Source organism: Salvelinus fontinalis, chromosome 14 (genome assembly GCF_029448725.1).
Source record: "Salvelinus fontinalis isolate EN_2023a chromosome 14, ASM2944872v1, whole genome shotgun sequence".
In the NCBI taxonomy this organism is placed as follows: domain Eukaryota; kingdom Metazoa; phylum Chordata; class Actinopteri; order Salmoniformes; family Salmonidae; genus Salvelinus; species Salvelinus fontinalis.
Window position 1 is genome coordinate 31,512,474 of NC_074678.1, and position 25,071 is coordinate 31,537,544.

At 43.8% G+C, this 25,071-nt stretch overlaps 1 protein-coding gene across 2 annotated transcripts in view; it reads left to right on the forward strand.

The window, feature by feature from the left end:
* The window catches only part of myo1f (myosin IF), a 36,319-nt gene extending 12,466 nt beyond the window's left edge, over window positions 1–23,853 (forward strand). For both annotated transcript variants that reach the window (XM_055861332.1, XM_055861331.1), the window contains exons 4-28: window positions 88–182; window positions 13,937–14,024; window positions 14,336–14,425; window positions 15,280–15,411; window positions 15,597–15,731; window positions 15,964–16,096; window positions 16,685–16,881; window positions 18,266–18,346; window positions 18,463–18,549; window positions 18,655–18,741; window positions 18,838–19,005; window positions 19,187–19,272; window positions 19,384–19,465; window positions 19,589–19,695; window positions 19,847–19,945; window positions 20,114–20,258; window positions 20,434–20,548; window positions 20,719–20,888; window positions 21,046–21,191; window positions 21,423–21,569; window positions 21,721–21,869; window positions 22,039–22,101; window positions 22,300–22,501; window positions 22,720–22,895; window positions 23,146–23,853. In XM_055861332.1, coding sequence (XP_055717307.1) covers window positions 88–182; window positions 13,937–14,024; window positions 14,336–14,425; window positions 15,280–15,411; window positions 15,597–15,731; window positions 15,964–16,096; window positions 16,685–16,881; window positions 18,266–18,346; window positions 18,463–18,549; window positions 18,655–18,741; window positions 18,838–19,005; window positions 19,187–19,272; window positions 19,384–19,465; window positions 19,589–19,695; window positions 19,847–19,945; window positions 20,114–20,258; window positions 20,434–20,548; window positions 20,719–20,888; window positions 21,046–21,191; window positions 21,423–21,569; window positions 21,721–21,869; window positions 22,039–22,101; window positions 22,300–22,501; window positions 22,720–22,895; window positions 23,146–23,222 — 3,057 coding nt within the window. In that variant the 3' untranslated portion in view covers window positions 23,223–23,853. The remainder of the gene's footprint in view (window positions 1–87; window positions 183–13,936; window positions 14,025–14,335; window positions 14,426–15,279; window positions 15,412–15,596; window positions 15,732–15,963; window positions 16,097–16,684; window positions 16,882–18,265; window positions 18,347–18,462; window positions 18,550–18,654; window positions 18,742–18,837; window positions 19,006–19,186; window positions 19,273–19,383; window positions 19,466–19,588; window positions 19,696–19,846; window positions 19,946–20,113; window positions 20,259–20,433; window positions 20,549–20,718; window positions 20,889–21,045; window positions 21,192–21,422; window positions 21,570–21,720; window positions 21,870–22,038; window positions 22,102–22,299; window positions 22,502–22,719; window positions 22,896–23,145) is intronic.
* The last annotated feature ends 1,218 nt before the right edge of the window (window positions 23,854–25,071 follow it).

The following is a 25,071-nucleotide window of genomic DNA, read 5'->3' on the forward strand; positions in this document are numbered from 1 at the left end:
CTCTCTCTCTCTCTCTCTCTCTCTCTCTCTCTCTCTCTCTCTCTCTCTCTCTCTCTTGTTTTTCTGTCCATCTTTCTCCATGTAAAGGCCCAGTATGAAAACCCTCCCCACATCTACGCCCTGACTGATAACATGTACAGGAACATGATGATTGATCAGGAAAACCAGTGTGTTATTATCAGGTGTGTTATTATACCAGTGTCATAACTGCTATCTCTTTCTGCTGGCAGGCAGTATGTAGTCCTAGTTCTTCTCTGTGCCTCTCTCTGACGCACCTTAGGCCTTCTCATGTGCGTCATTCTACCCAAAAACATTTACTCTCACTGCTTTTCTCAGAACTAACAAAGAACCAAAGCTCAGTTAGTGTGTCATTTCCTTTCTAACTACACTGAACAGAAATATAAATGTAACATGCAAGAATTTAAAAGATTTTACTCAGTTACAGTTCATATAAGGAAATCAGTCAATCAAAATAAATAAATTAGTTCCTGATCGATGGACTTCACATGACTGGGAATACAGATATGCATCTGTTGGTCACAGACACCTTAAAAAAATGGTAGGGGCGTGGATCAGAAAACCACTATTTGTCTCAAGCAGCGCGACACATCTCCTTCGCATAGAGTTGATCAGGCTGTTGATTGTGGCCTGTGGAATGTTGTCCCACTCCTCTTCAATGGCTGTACAAAGTTGCTGGATATTGTCGGGAGCTGGAACACGTTGTCAATCCAGAGCATCCCAAACATTTTCAATGGGTGACATGTCTGGTGAGTACGCAGGCCATGGAAGACCTGGGACATTTTCAGCTTCCAGGAATTGTGTAGATCCTTGAGACATGGGGCTGTGCATTGTCATGGTGAAACATGAGGTGATTGCGGCGGATGAACGGCACAACAATGGGCCTCAGGAACTCGTCACGGTATCTTTGTGTATTCAAATTGCCTTTGATAAAATGCAATTGTGTTCGTTGTCCATAGCTTATGCCTGCCCATACCATAACGCCACCGCCATCATGGGGCACTCTGTTCACAACATTGGCATCGGCAAATCGCTCGCCCACATGACGCCATACATGCTGTCTGCCATCAGCCTGGTACAAACTGCGATTCATCCATGAAGAGCATACTTCTCCAGTGTGACAGTGGCCATCCGTGGTGAGCATTTGCCCACTGAAGTCAGTTAGGACTCTGAACTGCAGTCAGGGCAAGACCCTGGTGAGGATGACGAGCACACAAATGAACTTCCCTGAGATGGTTTCTGACCGTTTGTGCAGAAATTCTTTGGTTGTGCAAACCCACAGTTTCGTCAGCTGTCCGGGTAGCTGGTCTCAGACTATTCCGCAGGTGAAGAAGCCTGATGTGGAGGTCCCGGGCTGACATGGTTACACGTGGTCATTGGTTATGAGGCCAGTGGGACATACTTTATTATTTGTTATTTTGATTTGATTTGATTTTTTTATTGAATATTCGAAACATACAATATACTTGCAGTGAAGCCACTCAATAACCACATCATACCAGTCATCCAACAGATTCCCATTCAGAGCGACACACATCCAGGGTCAATGCCCTGCTCAAGGCCATGTTGACCGATCTACCACCAGGCCAAAAAACGTGAACCCGAACCCTCCAACATCCCTCCACAGTTCCCCAATAGCTGTCTCTCAACCATTCGAGACCCTTCCCGCAGTCCCGCCCAGGAAGAAAAAACTAAATAAAAAATACAATTAATTCCATTCCCCACCCCCAAGAACCCCCCAATGCACCAACAACCAAGAGAATGAGCTAAAGAGAAAAAAGGAAAAGACAGAAGAAAACAGCAAACAACAATGCAAAAAAATAAAACAAAATAATACATTTAAAACAAAGGACATCAAGGACAACTGAAATCATAACAGCAATGCCAACTGTATATGTTTGTGTGTATGTCTGGCACTATTACATGTATGTGTGTGTTCTTGTATGTGTTTATTTGAATGAGAGTGTGTGTATATGCATGTGTACAAACACCTGCACGGCATCAGCCTCAGGCAAACCGGCATTAGTTGTAAAAACACTGCCACTTAGTGTCATTCAAATGTACTTTTTACTATGATTTATTTTGACTTTTTTCCCCCCTTTATCTTTTGACCATCATTCTCTCTCTCACACAGCAACTCCACTCCCACTTGTCTCCAATTCCACATACCAACCCTCAGCTTCCCTCAGCCCATCCCATCTATCTCTGCTGGCCACCCACTTCGGGTTTCTATGCAACTCATATCTTTCAACTATACTGTGATGTTTAATGTACAATTTCAATCTATCTAATCGAATAGAATCCACAGATTGCGAGATGAAAATAAATACTTTTACTAAGACTATTAGTATATTAGTAACTGACTGACCCGGTCTCTCTAGATCTCCTAACAGTACTATTTCTAGGGCCAATTTTAGATCAAGGCTATGCATTTTCAGCCATTCCTGAACCTGAGACCAGAAATAGGCTACTTGAGGGCAATACCAAAATAAATGGTCTATTGATTCTGTATCCTCACAACAAAATCTGCAGAGGTTTGATGATTTTATGCCCCAAATATTCAACATTTTGTTGGTGGCAAGAATTCTATATATAATTTTAGCTGAAAAGCACAAAGTATTGAATCTTGCCTTGTTTTATATATCAACTCATACACCCTGTACAATGGAATCGGTACATCAAAAATCTCTTCCCAACTATTTTTTAATCTGTAATGCACAGTTGTCAACAACCTGGTCCTCAAATGAAACTGGTATACTTTCCTATTTATGCTATTTTTATTCCTCCGCCAGTTTTGATCCTTTATATTTGGGCAGACAGACCAGTTCCCTACCTCCTCCCGCTGCCACCTGCCTCCTCCATTTTTGGGGCAATGCTGTAATCAATTGGTTGTACTCTTGGATTGAGCAGACCTTTCCGTACAATTCTGATAACCTCATGAAGGACATAACTCTACCATTACAATTTACAATATAATTTAAGAACAAAATACCCTTTTCAAACATCTTTCCCATAAATACAGGTATTTTATCAACCAGCACATTTGAGTTCAGCCATAATATTTGTTGTAATATTGTTCTATCTTTTCAGGGGGATGAAATTGAAATTGTAGCCTGCTCTGCAATGCTTGTTTGAAAAAGAGAGATACTTTGAAAAAAGTATAATTTTCAATTAATCAAAAATGAGACATGGCAATCTGCACAAAGGCAAAAAGGCAATTTTTAAACAATGGATGCACTTTTCTTACTAATCTACTTGAGAACCATTTAGGGTTCAAATAAAACTTTTGAATGAGTGAAGCTTTTAGAGAGAGGTTTAGTGCTTTTATATTTAATCATCTCAACCCACCCAATTCATATTCATTATATAGATAGGCATGTTTTCTTTTGTCTGATTTAGCGTCCCAGATAAAGCAAAATATTTTTTGCTCATATGATGAAAAATGAATGAATCATCAGGAGTAGGCAGCTCCATAAGTAAGTGCGTAAACTGAGATATGACTAAGGAGTTAATCAGGGTCATTTTTCCATAAATAAACAGGTATTTACCTCTCCATGGTTGCAGGATCTTGTCTATTTTTACAAGTTTTCTATTGAAATTCATTGTGGAGAGCTTTATATGAATACCGAGTATGTATACTTCACCATCAGCCCATTTTATAGGTAAACTGCAGGGTAATGTAAAAGTTGTATTTTTTAAGGATCCAATACGTAATATTGTACACTTATCATAATTAGGTTTTAGTCCAGAGAGTACAGAAAATGTATCTAGATCTTAAATGAGACATTGTAGGGATCTAGCTTGAGGACTTAATATAAAACTTGAGTCATCGGCATTCTAAAATTATCTGCCGAAATATTTGCAACCCCTATTACTAGCCTGTTCAACCTCTCTTTCGTATCGTCTGAGATTCCCATAGATTGGAAAGCTGCCGCGGTCATCCCCCTCTTCAAAGGGGGAGACACTCTAGACCCAAACTGCTACAGACCTATATCTATTCTACCCTGCCTTTCTAAGGTCTTCGAAAGCCAAGTTAACAAACAGATTACCGACCATTTCGAATCCCACTTTTTCCGCTATGCAATCTGGTTTCAGAGCTGGTCATGGGTGCACCTCAGCCACGCTCAAGGTCCTAAACGATATCACATTACTGTGCAGCCGTATTCATCGACATGGCTAAGGCTTTCGACTCTGTCAATCACAACATTCTTATTGGCAGACTCAACAGCCTTGGTTTCTCAAATGATTGCCTCACCTGGTTCACCAACTACTTCTCTGATAGAGTTCAGTATGTCAAATCGGAGGGCCTGTTGTCTGGACCTCTGGCAGTCTCTATGGGAGTACCACAGGGTTCAATTCTCGGGCCTCTTTTTTCTGTATACATCAATGATGTCGCTCTTGCTGCTGGTGATTCTTTGATCCACCTCTACGCAGACGACACTATTCTGTATACCTCTGGCCCTTCTTTGGACACTGTGTTAACTAACCTCCAGATGAGCTTCAATGCCATACAACTCTCCTTCCGTGGCCTCCAACTGCTCTTAAATGCAAGTAAAACTAAATGCATGCTCTTCAACGGATTGCTGCCTGCACCCGCCCACCTGCCCGCCCATCACTACTCTGGACGGTTCTGACTTAGAAAACGTGGACAACTACAAATACCTAAGTGTCTGGTTAGACTGTAAACTCTCCTTCCAGACTCACACTAAGCATCTCCAATCCAAAATTAAATCTAGAATCGGCTTCCTATTACGCAACAAAGCATCCTTCACCCATGCTGCCAAACATACCCTTGTAAAACTGACTATCCTACTGATCCTCGACTTCGGCGATGTCATTTACAAAATTGCCTCCAACACTCTACTCAACAAATTGGATGCAGTTTACCACAGTGCCATCCGTTTTGTCACCAAAGCCCCATATACTACCCACCACTGCGACCTGTACGCTCTTGTTGGCTGGCCCTCACTTCCTACTCGTTGCCAAACCCACTGGTTCCAGGTCATCTACAAGTCTCTGCTAGGTAAAGCCCCGCTTTATCTCAGCTCACTGGTCACCATAGCAGCACCCACTCATAGCACGCGCTCCAGCAGGTATTTCTCACTGGTCACCCCCAAAGCCAATTCTTCCTTCGGCCGCCTCTCCTCTGCTGCCAATGACTGGAACGAACTGCAAAAATCACTGAAGCTGGAGATTCTGACCTCCCTCACTAGCTTTAAGCACCAGCTGTCAGAGCAGCTCACAGATCACTGCACCTGTACATAGCTCATCTGTAAATAGCCAATCTAATCTACCTTATCCCCATACTGTATTTATTTATTTATCTTGCTCCTTTGCACCCCAGTACCTCTACTTGCACATTCCTCTTCTGCACATTCTACAATTCCAGTGTTTAATTGCTATATTGTAATTAATTCGCCACCATGGCCCATTTATTGCCTTCCCTCTCTTATCCTACCTCATTTGCACATGCTGTATATAGATTTTTCTACTGTATTATTGATTGTATGTTTGTTTATTCCATGTGTAACTCTGTGTTGTTGCATGTGTCGAATTGCTTTGCTTTATCTTGACCAAGTCGCAGTTGCAAATGAGAACTTGTTTTCAACTAGCCTACCTGGTTAAATAAAGGTGATATAAAATACATGGACACCTTTGTTTTTAAGCCTCTAATCCTCTAATGTTGTTATTGGATCTGATCTTAATAGCTAGCATTTCGATGGCCATAATGAATAGATATGGTGACAGCAGACACCCTTGTTCAACTCCTCTTGACAATTCAAAACTCTCTGAGAAGTAGCCGTTATTTACTATTTTACACCTGGGGTTGCTATACATTATTTTTACCCATTTTATAAGAGAATTACCGAAATTGAAAAAAGCCAGGCATTTATAAATAAAATCCAGTCTTACTTTATCAAATGCCTTTTCAAAATCCGCTGTAAATACCATTCCTGGCTTCTTATATGTTACATGATGTTCTATTATTTCTAGTAGTTGTCGTATATTATCTCCTATGTAAAAAACGTGTCTGATCAGGATGAACAATACCTGGTAAAACCCTTTTAATTCTGAGTGCTATGCATTTTGCTAGTATTTTTGCATCACAACATTGAAGTGTAAGGGCCTCCAGTTTTTTAGATAGACTGGGTCTTTATATTTTTATTTTACCAGGCAAGTCAGTTAACCTTTCTAGGACACACGTTCCGCTAGCGGAACCCCCCCACAACTTTCCGCTGAAAAAATTCAAAAATATTTTTTTGAAATATGTAACTTTCACACATTAACAAGTCCAATACAGCAAATGAAAGATAAACATCTTGTTAATCTACCCACCGTGTCCGATTTAAAAAATGCTTTACAGCGAAAACACAACATATGATTATGTTAGATCACCACCAAGTTCAAAAAACACAGCCATTTTCCCAGCCAAAGATAGGAGTCACAAAAACAGAAATAGAGATAAAATTAATTTTACATTTACATTTAAGTCATTTAGCAGACGCTCTTATCCAGAGCGACTTACAAATTGGTGCATTCACCTTATGACATCCAGTGGAACAGCCACTTTACAATAGTGCATCTAGATCTTTTAAGGGGGGGGGGGGCAGAAGGATTGCTTTATCCTATCCTAGGTATTCCTTGAAGAGGTGGGGTTTCAGGTGTCTCCGGAAGGTGGTGATTGACTCCGCTGTCCTGGCGTCGTGAGGGAGTTTGTTCCACCATTGGGGTGCCAGAGCAGCGAACAGTTTTGACTGGGCTGAGCGGGAACTGTACTTCCTCAGTGGTAGGGAGGCGAGCAGGCCAGAGGTGGATGAACGCAGTGCCCTTGTTTGGGTGTAGGGCCTGATCAGAGCCTGAAGGTACTGAGGTGCCGTTCCCCTCACAGCTCCGTAGGCAAGCACCATGGTCTTGTAGCGGATGCGAGCTTCAACTGGAAGCCAGTGGAGAGAGCGGAGGAGCGGGGTGACGTGAGAGAACTTGGGAAGGTTGAACACCAGACGGGCTGCGGCGTTCTGGATGAGTTGTAGGGGTTTAATGGCACAGGCAGGGAGCCCAGCCAACAGCGAGTTGCAGTAATCCAGACGGGAGATGACAAGTGCCTGGATTAGGACCTGCGCCGCTTCCTGTGTGAGGCAGGGTCGTACTCTGCGGATGTTGTAGAGCATGAACCTACAGGAACGGGCCACCGCCTTGATGTTGGTGGAGAACGACAGGGTGTTGTCCAGGATCACGCCAAGGTTCTTAGCGCTCTGGGAGGAGGACACAATGGAGTTGTCAACCGTGATGGCGAGATCATGGAACGGACAGTCCTTCCCCGGGAGGAAGAGCAGCTCCGTCTTGCCGAGGTTCAGCTTGAGGTGGTGATCCGTCATCCACACTGATATGTCTGCCAGACATGCAGAGATGCGATTCGCCACCTGGTCATCAGAAGGGGGAAAGGAGAAGATTAATTGTGTGTCGTCTGCATAGCAATGATAGGAGAGACCATGTGAGGTTATGACAGAGCCAAGTGACTTGGTGTATAGCGAGAATAGGAGAGGGCCTAGAACAGAGCCCTGGGGGACACCAGTGGTGAGAGCGCGTGGTGAGGAGACAGATTCTCGCCACGCCACCTGGTAGGAGCGACCTGTCAGGTAGGACGCAATCCAAGCGTGGGCCGCGCCGGAGATGCCCAACTCGGAGAGGGTGGAGAGGAGGATCTGATGGTTCACAGTATCGAAGGCAGCCGATAGGTCTAGAAGGATGAGAGCAGAGGAGAGAGAGTTAGCTTTAGCAGTGCGGAGCGCCTCCGTGATACAGAGAAGAGCAGTCTCAGTTGAGTGACTAGTCTTGAAACCTGACTGATTTGGATCAAGAAGGTCATTCTGAGAGAGATAGCAGGAGAGCTGGCCAAGGACGGCACGTTCAAGAGTTTTGGAGAGAAAAGAAAGAAGGGATACTGGTCTGTAGTTGTTGACATCGGAGGGATCGAGTGTAGGTTTTTTCAGAAGGGGTGCAACTCTCGCTCTCTTGAAGACGGAAGGGACGTAGCCAGCGGTCAAGGATGAGTTGATGAGCGAGGTGAGGTAAGGTAGAAGGTCTCCGGAAATGGTCTGGAGAAGAGAGGAGGGGATAGGGTCAAGCGGGCAGGTTGTTGGGCGGCCGGCCGTCACAAGACGCGAGATTTCATCTGGAGAGAGAGGGGAGAAAGAGGTCAAAGCACAGGGTTGGGCAGTGTGAGCAGAACCAGCGGTGTCGTTTGACTTCGCAAACGAGGATCGGATGTCGTCGACCTTCTTTTCAAAATGGTTGACGAAGTCGTCTGCAGAGAGGGAGGAGGGGGGGGAGGGGGAGGAGGATTCAGGAGGGAGGAGAAGGTGGCAAAGAGCTTCCTAGGGTTAGAGGCAGATGCTTGGAATTTAGAGTGGTAGAAAGTGGCTTAAGCAGCAGAGACAGAAGAGGAAAATGTAGAGAGGAGGGAGTGAAAGGATGCCAGGTCCGCAGGGAGGCGAGTTTTCCTCCATTTCCGCTCGGCTGCCCGGAGCCCTGTTCTGTGAGCTCGCAATGAGTCGTCGAGCCACGGAGCGGGAGGGGAGGACCGAGCCGGCCTGGAGGATAGGGGACATAGAGAGTCAAAGGATGCAGAAAGGGAGGAGAGGAGGGTTGAGGAGGCAGAATCAGGAGATCGGTTGGAGAAGGTTTGGGCAGAGGGAAGAGATGATAGGATGGAAGAGGAGAGAGTAGCGGGGGAGAGAGAGCGGAGGTTGGGACGGCGCGATACCATCCGAGTAGGGGCAGTGTGGGAAGTGTTGGATGAGAGCGAGAGGGAAAAGGATACAAGGTAGTGGTCGGAGACTTGGAGGGGAGTTGCAATGAGGTTAGTGGAAGAACAGCATCTAGTAAAGATGAGGTCAAGCGTATTGCCTGCCTTGTGAGTAGGGGGGGAAGGTGAGAGGGTGAGGTCAAAAGAGGAGAGGAGTGGAAAGAAGGAGGCAGAGAGGAATGAGTCAAAGGTAGACATGGGGAGGTTAAAGTCACCCAGAACTGTGAGAGGTGAGCCGTCCTCAGGAAAGGAGCTTATCAAGGCATCAAGCTCATTGATGAACTCTCCAAGGGAACCTGGAGGGCGATAAATGATAAGGATGTTAAGCTTGAAAGGGCTGGTAACTGTGACAGCATGGAATTCAAAGGAGGCGATAGACAGATGGGTAAGGGGAGAAAGAGAGAATGACCACTTGGGAGAGATGAGGATCCCGGTGCCACCACCCCGCTGACCAGAAGGTCTCGGGGTGTGCGAGAACACGTGGGCAGACGAAGAGAGAGCAGTAGGAGTAGCAGTGTTATCTGTGGTGAGCCATGTTTCCGTCAGTGCCAGGAAGTCGAGGGACTGGAGGGACGCATAGGCTGAGATGAGCTCTGCCTTGTTGGCCGCAGATCGGCAGTTCCAGAGGCTACCGGAGACCTGGAACTCCACGTGGGTCGTGCGGGCTGGGACCACCAGGTTAGGGTGGGCGCGGCCACGCGGTGTGAAGCGTTTGTATGGTCTGTGCAGAGAGGAGAGAACAGGGATAGACAGACACATGGTTGACAGGCTACAGAAGAGGCTACGCTAATGCAAAGGAGATTAGAATGACAAGTGGGCTACACGTCTCGAATGTTCAGAAAGTTAAGCTTACGTTGCAAAAAAATAAAAATAAAATACAAGATCTTATTGACTAAAATGATATAGTACTGCTGGCTGGTGAAGTAGCCTGGCTAGCAGTGGCTACGTTGTTGAAAGTGAAGCTGGCTAGGTAACCTCGACAATTTCACTAAATTTCTCTAAACTACACAATTATCATGGATACAAGGACAGCAAAGACAACTAGCTAACACTACGCTAATCAAGTCGTTCCGTTGTAATGTAAGTTTCTACAGTGCTGCTATTCGGTAGAAGTTGGCTAGCTAGCAGTGTTGGCTAGGTAGGAGGACGGCAGCGCGGCAGGCGAAAAATAGCTGGCTAGCTAACCGATAATTACTCAAAGCTACACAATTATCTTACATACAAAGATAGCAAAGAAAACTATGTAGCTAGCTAACACTACACAAGTCAAGTCGTTCCGTTGTAATGTAATCGTTTCTACAGTGCTGCTAATCGGTGGCTAGCTGGCTAGCTAGCAGGGTTGACTACGTTACGTTACGTTACGTTAGGGCGAGAATACCTGGCTAGCGAACCTCAGCGAACCTTGATAACTACACAATTATCACCGATACAAAGACGGCTATGTAGCCAGCTAAGTAGCTAGCTAAGATCGAACAAATACAAATCAAAGATAGCAAAGACAACTGTGTAGTCAGCCAACACTACACTGATCAAGTCGTTCCGTTGTAATGCACTCGTTTCTACAATGCTGCTATTCGGTGGCAAGCTGGCTAGCTAGCAGTGTTGGCTACGTTGCGTTACGTTAGGGCGAAAATAGCTGGCTGGCGAACCTCAATAACTACACAATTATGTTTGATGCAAAGACGGCTATGTAGCTAGCTAAGATCAAACAAATCAAACCGTTGTACTGTAATGAAAATGAAAATCAGACCGTTGTACTATAATGAAATGTAATGAAAAGTTATACTACTATTCGGTAGACGGTGGACGTTTGCTAGCTGCTGGGCAGATAGCAGTGTGGACTACGATAGACGACGGAATACGATAATTACGCAATTATCTTTTATACACAGACGGCTAAGTAGCTAGCTAAGAAGAAATTGCTAAGGTTAGACAAATTAAACCGTTGTACTATAATGAAATGTAATGAAATGTAATGAAAAGTTATACTACCTGCAGAGCGAATGCAAATGCGACCGCTCGCTCCAAACCGGATGTAGGATGTATTAATCACTAACCTTTGATGATCTTCATCAGATGACACTCATAGGACATCATGTTACACAATACATGTATTTTTTGTTCGATAATGTGCATATTTATATCCAAAAATCTTAGTTTACATTGGCGCCATGTTCCGAAATGCCTCCAAAATATCTGGAGAAATTGCAGAGGGCCACGTCAAATAACAGAAACACTCATCATACACTTTGATGAAAGATACATGTTTTACATATAATTAAAGATACACTTGTTCTTAATGCAACCGCTGTGTCAGATTTCAAAAAAACTTTATGGGAAAAGCACACCATGCAATAATCTGAGACGGTGCTCAAATATAAATAACATTCCTCTGCCATGTTGGAGTCAACAGAAATACAAAATTACATCATAAATATTCCCTTACCTTTGATTATCTTCATCAGAATGCATTCCCAGGAATCCTAGTTCGACAATAAATTGTTGTTTTGTTCAATAATGTCAATTATTTATGTCCAAATAGCTACTTTTGCTAGCGCGTTTAGTACACATATCCAAACGCTCGCGCAAGTCACGCATAACGTCGGACAAAAACTTCAAAAAGTTATATCACAGGTCGAATAAACTTGTCAAACTAAGTAGATAATCAATCTTCAGGATGTTGTTGTCATATATATCCAATAACGTTCCAACCGGAGCATTCCTTCGTGTCTGTAAAAGTTATGGAACGCAAGGTGATATCATGAGGAATGCGCGTGACAAAGGAACTGGCAATCTGCCAGACCACTGACTGAAACACCTCCCATCCGGTCCCACATCACAGTATAAACTTCATTCAACGTTCTACCGCCTGTTGACATCTAGTGGAAGGCATTGGAAGTGCAAACAAATCCATATCTTCCTGGGATTTGAATAGGCGATGAGTAGAAAAAACACCAGCCTCAGAATTTCCACTTCCTGTTTGGAAGTTTGCCTGCCATATGAGTTCTGTTATACTCACAGACATAATTCAAACAGTTTTAGAAACTTCAGAGTGTTTTCTATCCAATAGTAATAATAATATGCATATATTAGCATCTGGGACAGAGTAGGAGGCAGTTCAATTTGGGCACGCTATTCATCCAAAGTGAAAATGCTGCCCCCTATCCCTAAAAAGTTTTAAGAACAAATTCTTATTTTCAATCACAGCGTAGGAGTGGGTTAACTGCCTTGTTCAGGGGCAGAACGACAGATTTGTACCTTGGGGATTCGATCTTGCAACCTTTCAGTTACTAGTCCAACGCTCTAACCACTAGGCTATGCTGCCATCTGGGTCTTGTTTTAATAATAGAAAAATCAGACCTTCCTGCTGAGTACCTGACAGACTACCATTTCTATATGAGTAGTTAAAACAATCTAACAATGGAGCTTTTAGTATATCAAAAAAGGCTTGATATACCTCTACCGGTATGCCATCAAGCCCTGGGGTTTTTCCAGACTGAAAGGATTTAATAGCCTCAAAAAGTTATTCCTCTGTAATTTGGCCTTCGCACTGATCTGTCTGTACATTTGTTAATTTTCCATTTTTTATATTATTTGGAAAGAATTACTTAGCATAATCTTCATTCAGTGGGAAAGGATGAGACGGAAAAGAGAACATCTGCCTAAAATAATTAGCTTCCTCTTTTATAATATCATTCGGAGAATCATAGATGACTCCGTCTTCAGTAACGAGTTTCTGCAAATTATTTTTGTTAGTCTTGTCTCTTTAGCCAGAAACTGCTTTTTTTATTATTGATGAATATTGAATTGAATGACCCCTGAAGGTACATTTTAAGGTATCCCAAACAATAAGGAGATTTGCTGAACCTATATTATACTGAAAAAATTCAGTAATAAATTATTTTGTCTTGGTTAAAAATAAGTTGTCCTCCAGTAAACTTACATTTCCAATATCCCCGTCCACGTGAAAAATCTATAAGAGTTATGTGAATGCCAATTAGATGATGATCCGATCGCATTCTGTGTCCTATTAAAACTTTTTTAACCTTTGATGCAAGAAAGAAAGAGATAAGAAAGTATTCAAGACGACTAGCTTGATTAAGTCTCCTCCATGTATATCTCACTAGGTCGAGGTTTTTTAGTCTCCAAATATCCACTATTTCTAATGTGTCCATAATATTTGTGATTTCCTTAAGGGCACGGTGATGATAGTTTGTAGAGTGATTACCTTTACGGTCCATTGAGGTACTTAACACTGTGTTATAGTCTCATACCATAATGATTAGATCATAAGTTCAATAAATTGGTATAAATATTTTCGAAGAACTGTGGATCATCCTGATTTGGACCATATAAATTAATGAGCCAAATCTTTTTTTCGTCCACTTTCATATTCAAAATGTTTGTTAATTAATATCATCACACCCTTTGAGTTCCTTTGTCCATTAAATACAATTATTTCACCACCCCATTCCTTTTCCCACTCAACTTCATCTAAGGATGTAGAGTGAGTTTCCTGTAAACAGTATACGTTAAACAGTGGGACATACTGCCAAATTCTGTAAAACAACGTTGGAGGCAGCTTATGATAGAGAAATTAACATAAAATTCTCCGGCAACAGCTCTGGTGGACATTCAGCATGCCAATTGCACGCTCCTTCAAAACTTGAGACATCTGTGGCATTGTGTTGTTTGACAAAACTACACATTTTAGAGTGGCCTTTTATTGTCCCCAACACAAGGTGCACCTGTGTAATGATCATGCTTTTTAATTAGCTTCTTGATATTCTACACCTGTCAGGTGGATGGATTATCTTGGCAAAGAAGAAATGCTCACAAACAGGGATATAAACAAATTTGTGCACAGAATTTGAAAGAAATAAGCTTAATGTGCATATGGAACATTTCTGGGATATTTTAGTTCAGGTCATGAAACATGGGACCAACACTTTACATGTTGTGTTTATATTTCTGTTTAGTATAAAAGAAACAGAAACTCATGTGCAGCCATAGATCACCTTCACAACAAGTTTCACAAAAAGTTTTTTTGATACAGTGTAAATTAGAGGGTTATCATTAATATGGCTGTATGTTTTGTGTGTGTTGTGCCAGTGGGGAGAGTGGAGCTGGGAAGACTGTGGCTGCAAAATACATTATGGGTTACATCTCCAAAGTATCAGGAGGAGGTGATAAAGTGCAGGTATTACCTTCTGTTACTACTATTACTACTATTACCATTAGCATTACTATTACTACTATTACCATTACTATTACTACTATTAGCATTGCCATTACTATTACTACTATTACCATTACTATTACTACTATTAGCATTACTATTACTACTATTACCATTACTATTACTACTATTACTATTACTACTATTACCATTACTATTACTACTATTAGCATTACTATTACTACTATTATACTATTAGGATTACCATTACTAATGACTGTGAAGGAAACTGAAGTGCTGTGTTGTGATGTTTCTCTGTATGTGTCTCTCAGCATGTGAAGGACATCATCCTCCAGTCCAATCCTCTATTAGAGGCCTTCGGCAATGCCAAGACTGTCCGCAACAACAACTCCAGTCGCTTTGTGAGTGATACGTACAGCAATCAGCCTCCCTTCATCTTGTTCTTCCTCCTCCTCTCTAGACACTGTGTGTGGGCTAATAAAGTAAGACTGGTACTGTAAACGGATCATTTCTGCTAGTTCTGTGCTAACTATTCTTATAGACACTGTGCACAGAGGCTGTTGTTTTTCCTGTGCTCTACCAGAGGTGATCTGAATTCTGCAGACTATATACCTACAGCAGCAGTATGCAACAGCCACCTTTCACCCTCTCCCCTTTCCCTACTGCTGAGATCCTGAGATGTTAGCCTCAACTCCTAACCACATCCACATGCAACAGTGCAGGCTTTGTAGCTGAGTGCATGTCACCTCTGGGGTTTCCTGCCTCTGAGGTGCCCAGCTGTACTGTAGGCCTCTATTATAGAAGAACAACACAATGAGATGAAAGAGCTTGAGAAGACTGAGATGAGGTGAAATCCTGGGTGGGGTCAACAGCTGTGTAGTAATGTAAATATATTATTTTGTGGTACATCTTGTGGTACAGAGCAATAGTACATCTCGTGTCACTGCTCTGATAATTCCATTCTACCAATACATAGGGCCACATACCCATTCCCATTTAAATACGAGTCATTTAGCAGACGCTCTTATCCAGAGCTATTTACAGGAGCAATTAGGGTATAGTGCCCTGATCAAGGGAACATCGACAGATTTTTCACCTAGTCCGTTCAGGGCTTCGATACCAGCTCTCTTTCGGTTACTGGCCCAACGCTCTTAACCACTAGGCTACCTGCCCCCCGGACCACAACCACAAAGTCAGAATAATGAACCATGTCTAATTTGAGTGATAGGTTTTTGTGTGTGTTCTGATCTAACAGGGTAAGTACTTTGAGATCCAGTTCAGCAGAGGAGGAGAGCCGGACGGTGGTAAAATCTCCAACTTCCTTCTTGAGAAGTCAAGGGTGGTGAGCCAGAATGAGAACGAGAGGAACTTCCACGTCTACTACCAGGTCAGTCAGGCACCAAGCTAGGCCAGCAGTAACTTAACAACCCACAATGATAATGTGTTTGACTTTCTCACCCTACAGCACAGATTTAACGGTTCTGTACGGTTTCATAATTGGGTGTGAATTGTTGATGTGTAATTCATGTGCTGTAACTTTCAGTTGTGTTTTGTCTGAACTGTTGTATTTAGCTAATAGAGGGAGCCAACCCCCAGCAGAAAGAAGCCCTGGGCATCATGACTCCAGAATACTACTACTACCTGAACCAGTCTGGGACATACAAAGTGGACGGAACTAATGACAGCAAGGACTTTCAGGAGACAATGGTACCTTACGCCATCAGGGCTTAAAACAGAGTACACATTTTATTTTTCTTTATTGAGACATCACAGAAGCGCTGGGAACAAATTGACACTCATATTTATATTCATAATACAGGCTTATATTAGCTAAATATACTGTTCTATTGTGTTTTCCCAGTCCTTGTGTGTTGTCAGAGCCAGCAGTAATGGCGCTCTGCACAGGACCATAGACATCAGTGTTGAGTTTTGTCCACAGGAAGCCATGAATGTGATTGGGATCCCGGAGGCCTACCAGGCTCAGGGGCTGCAGATCATAACAGGAATCCTGCACCTTGGAAACATCAGCTTCATAGAGGCCGGCAACTATGGGCAGGTGGAGAGCACTGACTGTGAGTGGGAGAAGACAAACATTCCTAATACACACACATGCACATGAACACATGCTCACAGAGCTCCACATGAACACATGCACACAGAGCTCCACATGAACACATGCACACAGAGCTCCACATGAACACATGCACACAGAGCTCCACATGAACACATGCACACAGAGCTCCACATGAACACATGCACACAGAGCTCCACATGAACACATGCACACAGAGCTCCACATGAACATATGCACACAGAGCTCCACATGAACACATGCTCACAGAGCTCCACATGAACATATGCACACAGAGCTCCACATGAACATATGCACACAGAGCTCCACATGAACACATGCTCACAGAGCTCCACATGAACATATGCACACAGAGCTCCACATGAACATATGCACACAGAGCTCCACATGAATACATGCACACAGAGCTCCACATGCACAAGTAAGCATCAATGCAACTGTCCCCATAAGGTGAAAAAACATTAGAGAGGGATAGCCACCAAAACACACTTTTGCCATAATGAAAGCAGGAATTCATGTATTTTGCTCAGGTATTCTGTTTGTTCTGTATGTTTTTCCTCCCTCCCAGTGCTTGCCTTCCCTGCCTATCTGCTGGGCGTTGACCCAACGCGTCTGCAAGACAAACTGACCAGCAGAAAGATGGACTCAAAGTGGGGTGGAAAGTCTGAGTCCATCGATGTGACACTCAATCAAGAACAAGCCACCTATACCCGAGACGCCCTGGCCAAGGCCCTCTACACACGACTCTTTGACTATCTGGTGGAGGTCAGGGACAACTAAACCCAGCAAAAAAATAAATGTCCTCTCACTGTCAACTGCGTTTATTTTCAGCAGACTTAATGTTTAAATATTTGTTTGAACATAACACGATTCAACAACTGAGACATAAAACTGAACAAGTTCCACAGACATGTGACTAACAGATGGAATAATGTGTCCCTGAACAGAGGGTTCAAAATCAAAAGTAACAGTCAGTATCTGGTGTGGCCACCAGCTGCATTAAGTACTGCAGTGCATCTCCTCCTCATGGACTGCACCAGATTTACCAGTTCTTGCTGTGAGATGTTACCCGACTCTTCCGCCAAGGCACCTGCAAGTTCCCGGACATTTCTGGGGGAATGGCCCTAGCCCTCACCCTCCGATCCAACAAGTCCCAGACGTTCTCAATGGGATTGAGATCCAGGCTCTTCGCTGGCCATGGCAGAACACTGACATTCCTATCCTTCAGGAAATCACGCAAAGAACGAGCAGTATGGCTGGTGGCATTGTCATGCTGGAGGGTCATGTCAGGATGAGCCTGCAGGAAGGGTACCACATAAGGGAGGAGGATGTCTTCCCTGTAACGCACAGCGTTGAGATTGCCTGCAATGACAACAAGCTCAGTCCGATGATGCTGTGACACACCGCCCCAGACCATGACGGACCCTCCATCTCCAAATCGATCCCGCTCCAGAGTACAGGCCTCGGTGTAACGCTCATTCCTTCGACAATAAGCGTGAATCCGACCATCACCCCATGTGAGACAAAACCGCGACTCGTCAGTGAAGAGCACTTTTTGCTGTCCTGTCTGGTTCAGCGACGGTGGGTTTGTGCCCATAAGCAACATTGTTGCCGGTGATGTCTGGTGAGGACCTGCCTTACAACAGGCCTACAAGCCCTCAGTCCAGCCTCTCTCAGCCTATTGCGGACAGTCTGAGCACTGATGGAGAGATTGTGTGTTCCTGGTGTAACTCGGGCAGTTGTTGTTGCCATCCTGTACCAGTCCCGCAGGTGTGATGTTCGGATGTACTGATCCTGTGCAGGTGTTGTTACACGTGGTCTGCCACTGTGAGGACGATCAGCTATCTATCTTATCTCCCTTAATCGCCTACCGTCCGCAAGCTGTTAGTGTCTTTATGACAGTTCCACAGGTGGATGTTCATTAATTGTCTATGAACTGTAATTGTAAACCCTTTACAATGAAGATCTGTGAAGTTATTTGGATCTTTACGAATTATCTTTGGAAGACAGGGTCCTGAAAATGGGACGTTTCTTTTTTTGCTGAGTTTACTATACACTGCAATGATACACACACAGACACAAATACAGTAATGGTGACACGTCCATTTCATACTATTAACTCTCCTCTCTCTTCCTCTCCTATTACCAGGCAATAAACAAAGCCATACAGAAACCTCATGAAGAATACAGTATAGGAGTACTTGACATATATGGCTTTGAGATATTTCAGGTGAATGGTATATTAAATACATAGACATGTACATCTCTGATCTCTGATGGGATAATAAGACCAGACATAGCTATGTGATAACATTGTCTTCAATCTGGATGTGTGCTTTCTGGCAGAGGAATGGGTTTGAGCAGTTCTGCATCAACTTTGTTAACGAGAAGCTACAGCAGATATTTATTGAGCTGACACTGAAGGCTGAACAGGTACAAACCACTCTCAAATCTCAACACTTTTAATTTCCTTTACGAGGTGTCTTGGATGTTGTGATAATTATATTGCCATTATCTATCTCTCTGTGTTTCTCCCAGGAAGAGTATGTTCAGGAAGGCATCAAGTGGACACCAATTGAGTATTTCAACAACAAGGTTGTGTGTGACCTCATCGAGAATAAGTTGGTGAGCCCAAAATGACAATATCTCAATGCAATTTCCACAAATGTGTCTTTATTCTGCATGTGGCTACCACGCTAAATGTCTAACAATCCCCTCCAGAACCCGCCAGGCATCATGAGTGTGCTGGATGATGTGTGTGCCACCATGCATGCCAAGGGTGAGGGGGCAGATGGCACCCTGCTCCAGAAGCTCTCTGCGGCGGTGGGCACTCACGAACACTTCAACAGCTGGAACTCTGGCTTTGTCGTCCACCACTACGCAGGCAAGGTGGGTACCAGGAGAGGACAAGTCTTCTCATGCTCAAAACACATAGAAGTAGACACTTCTAGGCTGAGGTAGAAAGGAATGTTCCATCAATGGGAAGTGGGTAGGTAGACATGTGGGTGAAGGAAGTGTGAAGGTCGGTGTGAATGTTGATATTTACACATGATGTCTCATGTCACCTCAGGTCTCCTACGAAATAAATGGCTTCTGTGAGAGAAACCGGGACGTGCTTTTTAATGACCTCATTGAACTCATGCAGAGCAGTGAACAGTACGTAGGCCTCTATCTTTACCTTAACAGACACGTGTCTCAAAACAACCAAGGCTTGAAAATAATGTGGGAGAGGTCAATGAAATGTTGTCCTCCATCTTGTTCCCACAGTGACTTCATCCGCAGCCTCTTCCCTGAAAACCTCAACACAGACAAGAAGAGCAGGCCCACTACTGCTAGCTCTAAGATCAAGGTAGCTGTCCCCACTCTACTGCCAGCACTGTGGTTCAGTGGCTGAGTGGAACAGTACACCCATAGGTTTGAGGTTATTAGTAGCTACATGGTGGTACATCCATCTCTTATGTTCTCTCTGCAGAAACAAGCCAATGATCTGGTGAACACGTTGATGAAGTGCACCCCCCACTATATCCGATGTATCAAACCCAACGAGACTAAGAGACCCAAGGACTGGGAGGAGAGCCGGTGTGTCCCTATTACACCCCTCAACAGACACCAAATATCCAATAGCAGAACATTCAGAGAATTCAGCAGGGAGTTATGACGGTATAGTTTGGAACATTAGAAATGGAACATTAGAATAAAGGGGATGATGAAACTATGTGTGTGTGTTTAGGGCCAAGCACCAGGTGGAGTACCTTGGGCTGCGGGAGAACATTCGTGTACGTCGAGCCGGCTACGCCTACCGCAGAGTCTTCAATAAGTTCCTACAGAGGTGAGTCTTATTTACTCTTAGGTGTGTGTCCTTCAGTGTCTGCTTTGTGTCCTCTCAGTGTGTGTGTGTGTGTGTGTGTGTGTGTGTGTGTGTGTGTGTGGGGGGGGGGGGGGGGGGGGTGTAGTGTACGCCCCCCCCAGTGCCTGACCCTCTGTGTGTGGCCTGCAGGTATGCCATCCTGACGGCAGAGACGTGGCCGTGCTGGCAGGGGGGAGAGCAGCAGGGGGTCCTGCATCTCCTCCGCTCTGTCAACATGGACACAGATCAGTACCAGATGGGGCGCTCCAAGGTCTTTGTCAAGGCCCCAGAGTCGGTAGGGGCCCACATAGGTCTCCCTGAGAAAAGTGCTGTTTCTTTTATCTCAATGGGTCTTCCCAGTTTAAATGAATATATGACATGTATTACAAAAAAGGTGTGAGGTATTCATCTATATACTGTAAAATGGTTTCTTTGATCAAAGCATTCCCTCTCCCCTCCGTCTCTCCTAGCTCTTCCTATTGGAAGAGATGCGGGAGAGGAAATTTGACATGTTCGCCAGGACCATCCAGAAGGCCTGGAGGAAGTACATCGCCAGGAGGAAATATGAACAGATGAGGGAGGAGGGTAAGTGTGTCAATGATCCTAGAGGGGTGTGTGGGGATGAAACAAGGAAGAAATATGAATATACATAAATCAATGTAAATACAGAAAATGAATATACAGCAATGAATATGTCCTTGAAGGTCCTTACTTAAAATGACCATGAACTCCCCTCTCTTGCATGTTATCCGCAGCCTCGGACATCCTGTACAACTCTAAGGAGCGGAGGAGGAACAGCATCAACAGGAACTTTGTTGGAGACTACCTGGGCCTGGAGCAGAGGCCTGAGCTCAGACAGTTCCTGGCCAAGAGGGAGCGAGTCGACTTTGCAGACTCGGTCAACAAGTTTGACCGCAGGTTCAATGTGAGTCTACCTGTTCCTCCCTTATAGAGCGGTGAGGAAAAGAGAGCCAATGCCGGGGTTAACAACACAACATGGGGTTAACTTCTTCCATCTTCCATTTACACACACTCATTCTAACTCTTATTCTTTCTTTCCCCCTCCCATTTTCTCTCTCCAGTCCATCAAGAGGGACCTGATTCTGTCTCCCAAGGGTATCTACCTGATAGGCAGAGAGAAGGTGAAGAAGGGGCCAGAGAAGGGACAGATAAAGGAGGTGTTAAAACGGAAGCTGGAGTTTGAGAGCATCCACTCTGTCTCTCTCAGGTAAAGGGTTTTTCTCCCTGCTAGACTTAGAATAGCATATAACAGTCCAGTATGATGTACCATTGGGAACTTTTGTGGTCAGTGTTGTCATTAATAAACAGGAACTGATCACACAGGATATGTAAAAAAAGAACTTTGCTATATCGGCCTACTGTGTGTGACACTTCTTGTCTTCTATCAACGGCAATCCCTCACACCTTTCCATTTCTGCCTTTCTCCCTCTCCCTGTAGTATGAGACAGGATGATTTCTTCATCGTGCATGAGGCTCAGTATGACAGTCTGCTAGAGTCCAACTTCAAGACTGAGTTCCTCAGCCTGCTCTGTAAGCGCTATGAAGAGGTGACCAAGAACAAGCTGTCTCTCTCCTTCAACGACAGGTATGACTACACACATACTGGATAGGAACAGCCTCGCTATATGACTCTCTATGTGTGGTCTCCATAGTTTAGTTGATCGAGTTAACTTTGGATGAAAGCATCTGGTAAAATGGATCATATCATTCATGTCCACTGTTGTGGCTTTCTATAGACTGGAGTTCCGGGTGAAGAAGGAGGGCTGGGGTGGAGGGGGCACCCGTGTTGTGGTGTTCCAGAGGGGACAGGGAGACCTGGCTGAGATCAAACCAGCTGGAAAGACCCTCACCATCAACGTGGGAGATGGCCTGCCAAAGACCTCCAGTGAGTATCAGGAACAGAAAGAATTACATACCCGAAGTGGAAAAGAGACATAGATATAGTAGATAATGTATAGAATACTAAGTCTGACTCAATACAGTGTACAGTATATAATATATCCTGTTAATCCTAATATGTCATAGTTTAAAACTCTACATGTTTATTTTGTCAGAGCCCACCAAGAAGGGATTTCCACAGAACCATGGAGGAGGCAGGAGTCAGCCTCCCAGCAGAGGTAAACTCATTATTTGGTCCAGATATGTTCCTACGTCATTGGCAGGCCTCACTCCATGAACATGGACTTGCAGTGCTCACTATGAACTGTGTACCACCACTGTGATAATTATGCTGAGATATTAGAGGTCTTAGTGTATAAATGGTATATAATTTGTCTTGTGTTTTGATGGTATCTGTGTTCCTCTTCTTTGACTAGGGCACCAGAATGGTGCACCCAGAGGTAGAGGTGCTCCACCGCCCCAGCAGCCAGAGCCTACCTACTCCATCCCCCAGAAACAGAACCGGCCCCCCAGCACCGCCCTCCCCAAACTGGGCTCCCTGAATACGAGACGAGGCTCGGTTCAGACTAAGCAGGGGAACCTGGACTTCCTCAACGTGCCTGACCAGGGCGTGTCTGGGTGAGCTGAATAAACTGAGCACACAGTGGGTATTCACAAAATATACTATCTGCAGTGAAGGGTTGGAGTTGGGCTCTCATCTCTCTAATCCCCCCCCCCTCTCTCTCTCTCATCTCTCTCATCCCCCTCTCCCTCTCTCTCTCACCCCCCCCTCTCTCTCATCTCTCTCATCCCCCTCTCTCTCTCTCATCTCCCCACTCCTCTCTCTCTCTCTCCAGAATGCAGAGGAAGAGGAGTATAAGCAGCCAGCGGCCACCCCCGGCCCCGTCCAGCCGGCCCAAGGCCCAGCCACGCCCCACCGGCCCGCGTTGCCGGGCGCTGTACCAGTATGCTGGCCAGGACACAGACGAGCTCAGCTTCGACACCAATGATATCATCGACCTGCTCAATGAAGGTGAGGAACACGTAGGGAAGGAATAGAATAGTACTCAATTCTCTATTTGTTAAGAAACTGTGTCCATCTCAACAATAGAAAAGGGTGAGAAGAAAGAGGCAGAAGAGACTACACAGTGCTATTATGCTTTAAGTGCTGATCCCGAATAAGCTCACAGCATCAATTCATGCACAGACCTGTATTGGATGAGTTCTAAGACTGTACTGTGTATGGAGTCCACAGCTGTCCATATCTCTGTGTTCCCCTGCAGATGCATCAGGCTGGTGGAGAGGCAGGTTTTGTGGCAAGGAAGGACTCTTCCCTGGGAACTTTGTGGAGAAGATCTGATTACTGCCTGTCCTGTGGCCCAACAAACAATGTATACAACAGACATGACTATCCACTGTAAAGCAATGGTGAATTGCATGTAAGCCTAACAGTAATTACAAGAGATATCTGATTTATAAGCGTATCAATAGAATCATCACCAGTTCTTTATAATATCTGCACAACAATATAAGTACAGAGTAAGATTAATGTTAGAAAGCTAGCTGAAACAGAGAACCGGGACTTTCTTTTACCAGTTTCACAAAAGAGGACAGCTTTGAGGTGCTAACTCAAAATAGGATGCAATGATTTTATGCATATTATTTAAAAAATTGCTTTGTGATAACTGTGTAACAAATGTAATGCCATCAAGTGTAGAAAAAAAAGCATCCCAGAAATTCTGATTTTGTCTTTGAGTAAATACTACCTTTAAAGGGGCAATCAACAGTTTCTACATCAATTTTTTGACTAATAAATGAATGACATGCACCCATTGATTCCTGAAAAATATAACTTATAAATGTCTCATGAGCTTAGTTTAACTGTCATACCCCATCAGAACCCAAAATGTAAGCTTGTTTACCCCAATGTTTGTAAACAAAGAAAATGTAAACAAACACTATACAGCCTTAAAACATGGTTCAAACTATCATTTTGCTATCTTGGATGGTCATTCCTTGCACCCATAGCTCTGTCTATGAATTTTTGTGATTACATTTCTCCAGCCTGATCCCTCAGCTTTTTACCGAACCAGGGGTGTGGAGGCTGCTTTGATATTGTTTCTACTTATGATTGGCGCTTTAAGCAACCACTGGGAGGTACCGCTGCACCATTTCCTTGTCTTCAATTCGGGCAAGTCAATGTGCACTGAGCATAAAGTCTGACTGATGTATGATAATATACATGGTTATTTGATGTTATAAACTTGTAATTACAAATAATAGTTCTGCTATGTTGAATTCATTACAAAACTAGTTTATGGGTTGTAAAATAACTTCACCTTGAAATTAACAAACGAACAGAGAATTTATATTTTTGTCAAGTGGCAGTGGTCATAATATAGACAATTATTATAGATACAGAAATGATTGATATACTGTTTTTGTCTCCTTGACGCAATGTGTAACTAAATGAAACTGAATGCTTGAAGGCCACCTCATACTTATATCATGTTTAGCTATCAATAATGAACCCTGGAATGCACCCTTGTTTTTCAAAGTCTAATAACCCTTGAAGAATGCTGTTGTCATTATGGCTATGAATGATGTGTTGTCAGGAGAGAGTGCAGTAGATTCTTCTTCAGCTGGGAGGACTGGTCCAGCAGGTGAGCACTGACTGAAACTGGGAGCTTTACATGTTAAGAATGGAAATGCTAATCCATTACAATGTTCAATGTGTGGATGCAGTTTATAGTTGTTTTTGGAACAGTTACTGAAGCATGCAGCAGGTGATGGTTCCATCTTTGACAAATTATGTTGTATAAAAACATGTCTTGACAATATGAAGTGTTGAATATGCATAGTAGAAAAGTGCATACAGTGTATTCAGAAATTATTCAGACCCCGTGACTATTTCCACATGTTGTTACATTACAGCCTTATTCTAAAATGGATGAAATAGTCCCCCCCCCCCCCCCCCTCATTAATCTACACACAATACCCCATAAGGACAAAGCAAAAACACGTTTTTTGAAAATTTTGCAGATTTATTAAAAATAAAAAAATTAAATATCACATTTACATAAGTATTCATACCTTTTACTCAGTACTTTGTTGAAGCACCTTTGGCAGTGACTACAGCCTGGAGTCTTCTTGGGTATGACGCTACAAGCTTGGCACACCTTTATTTGGAGAGTTTCTCCCATTCTTCT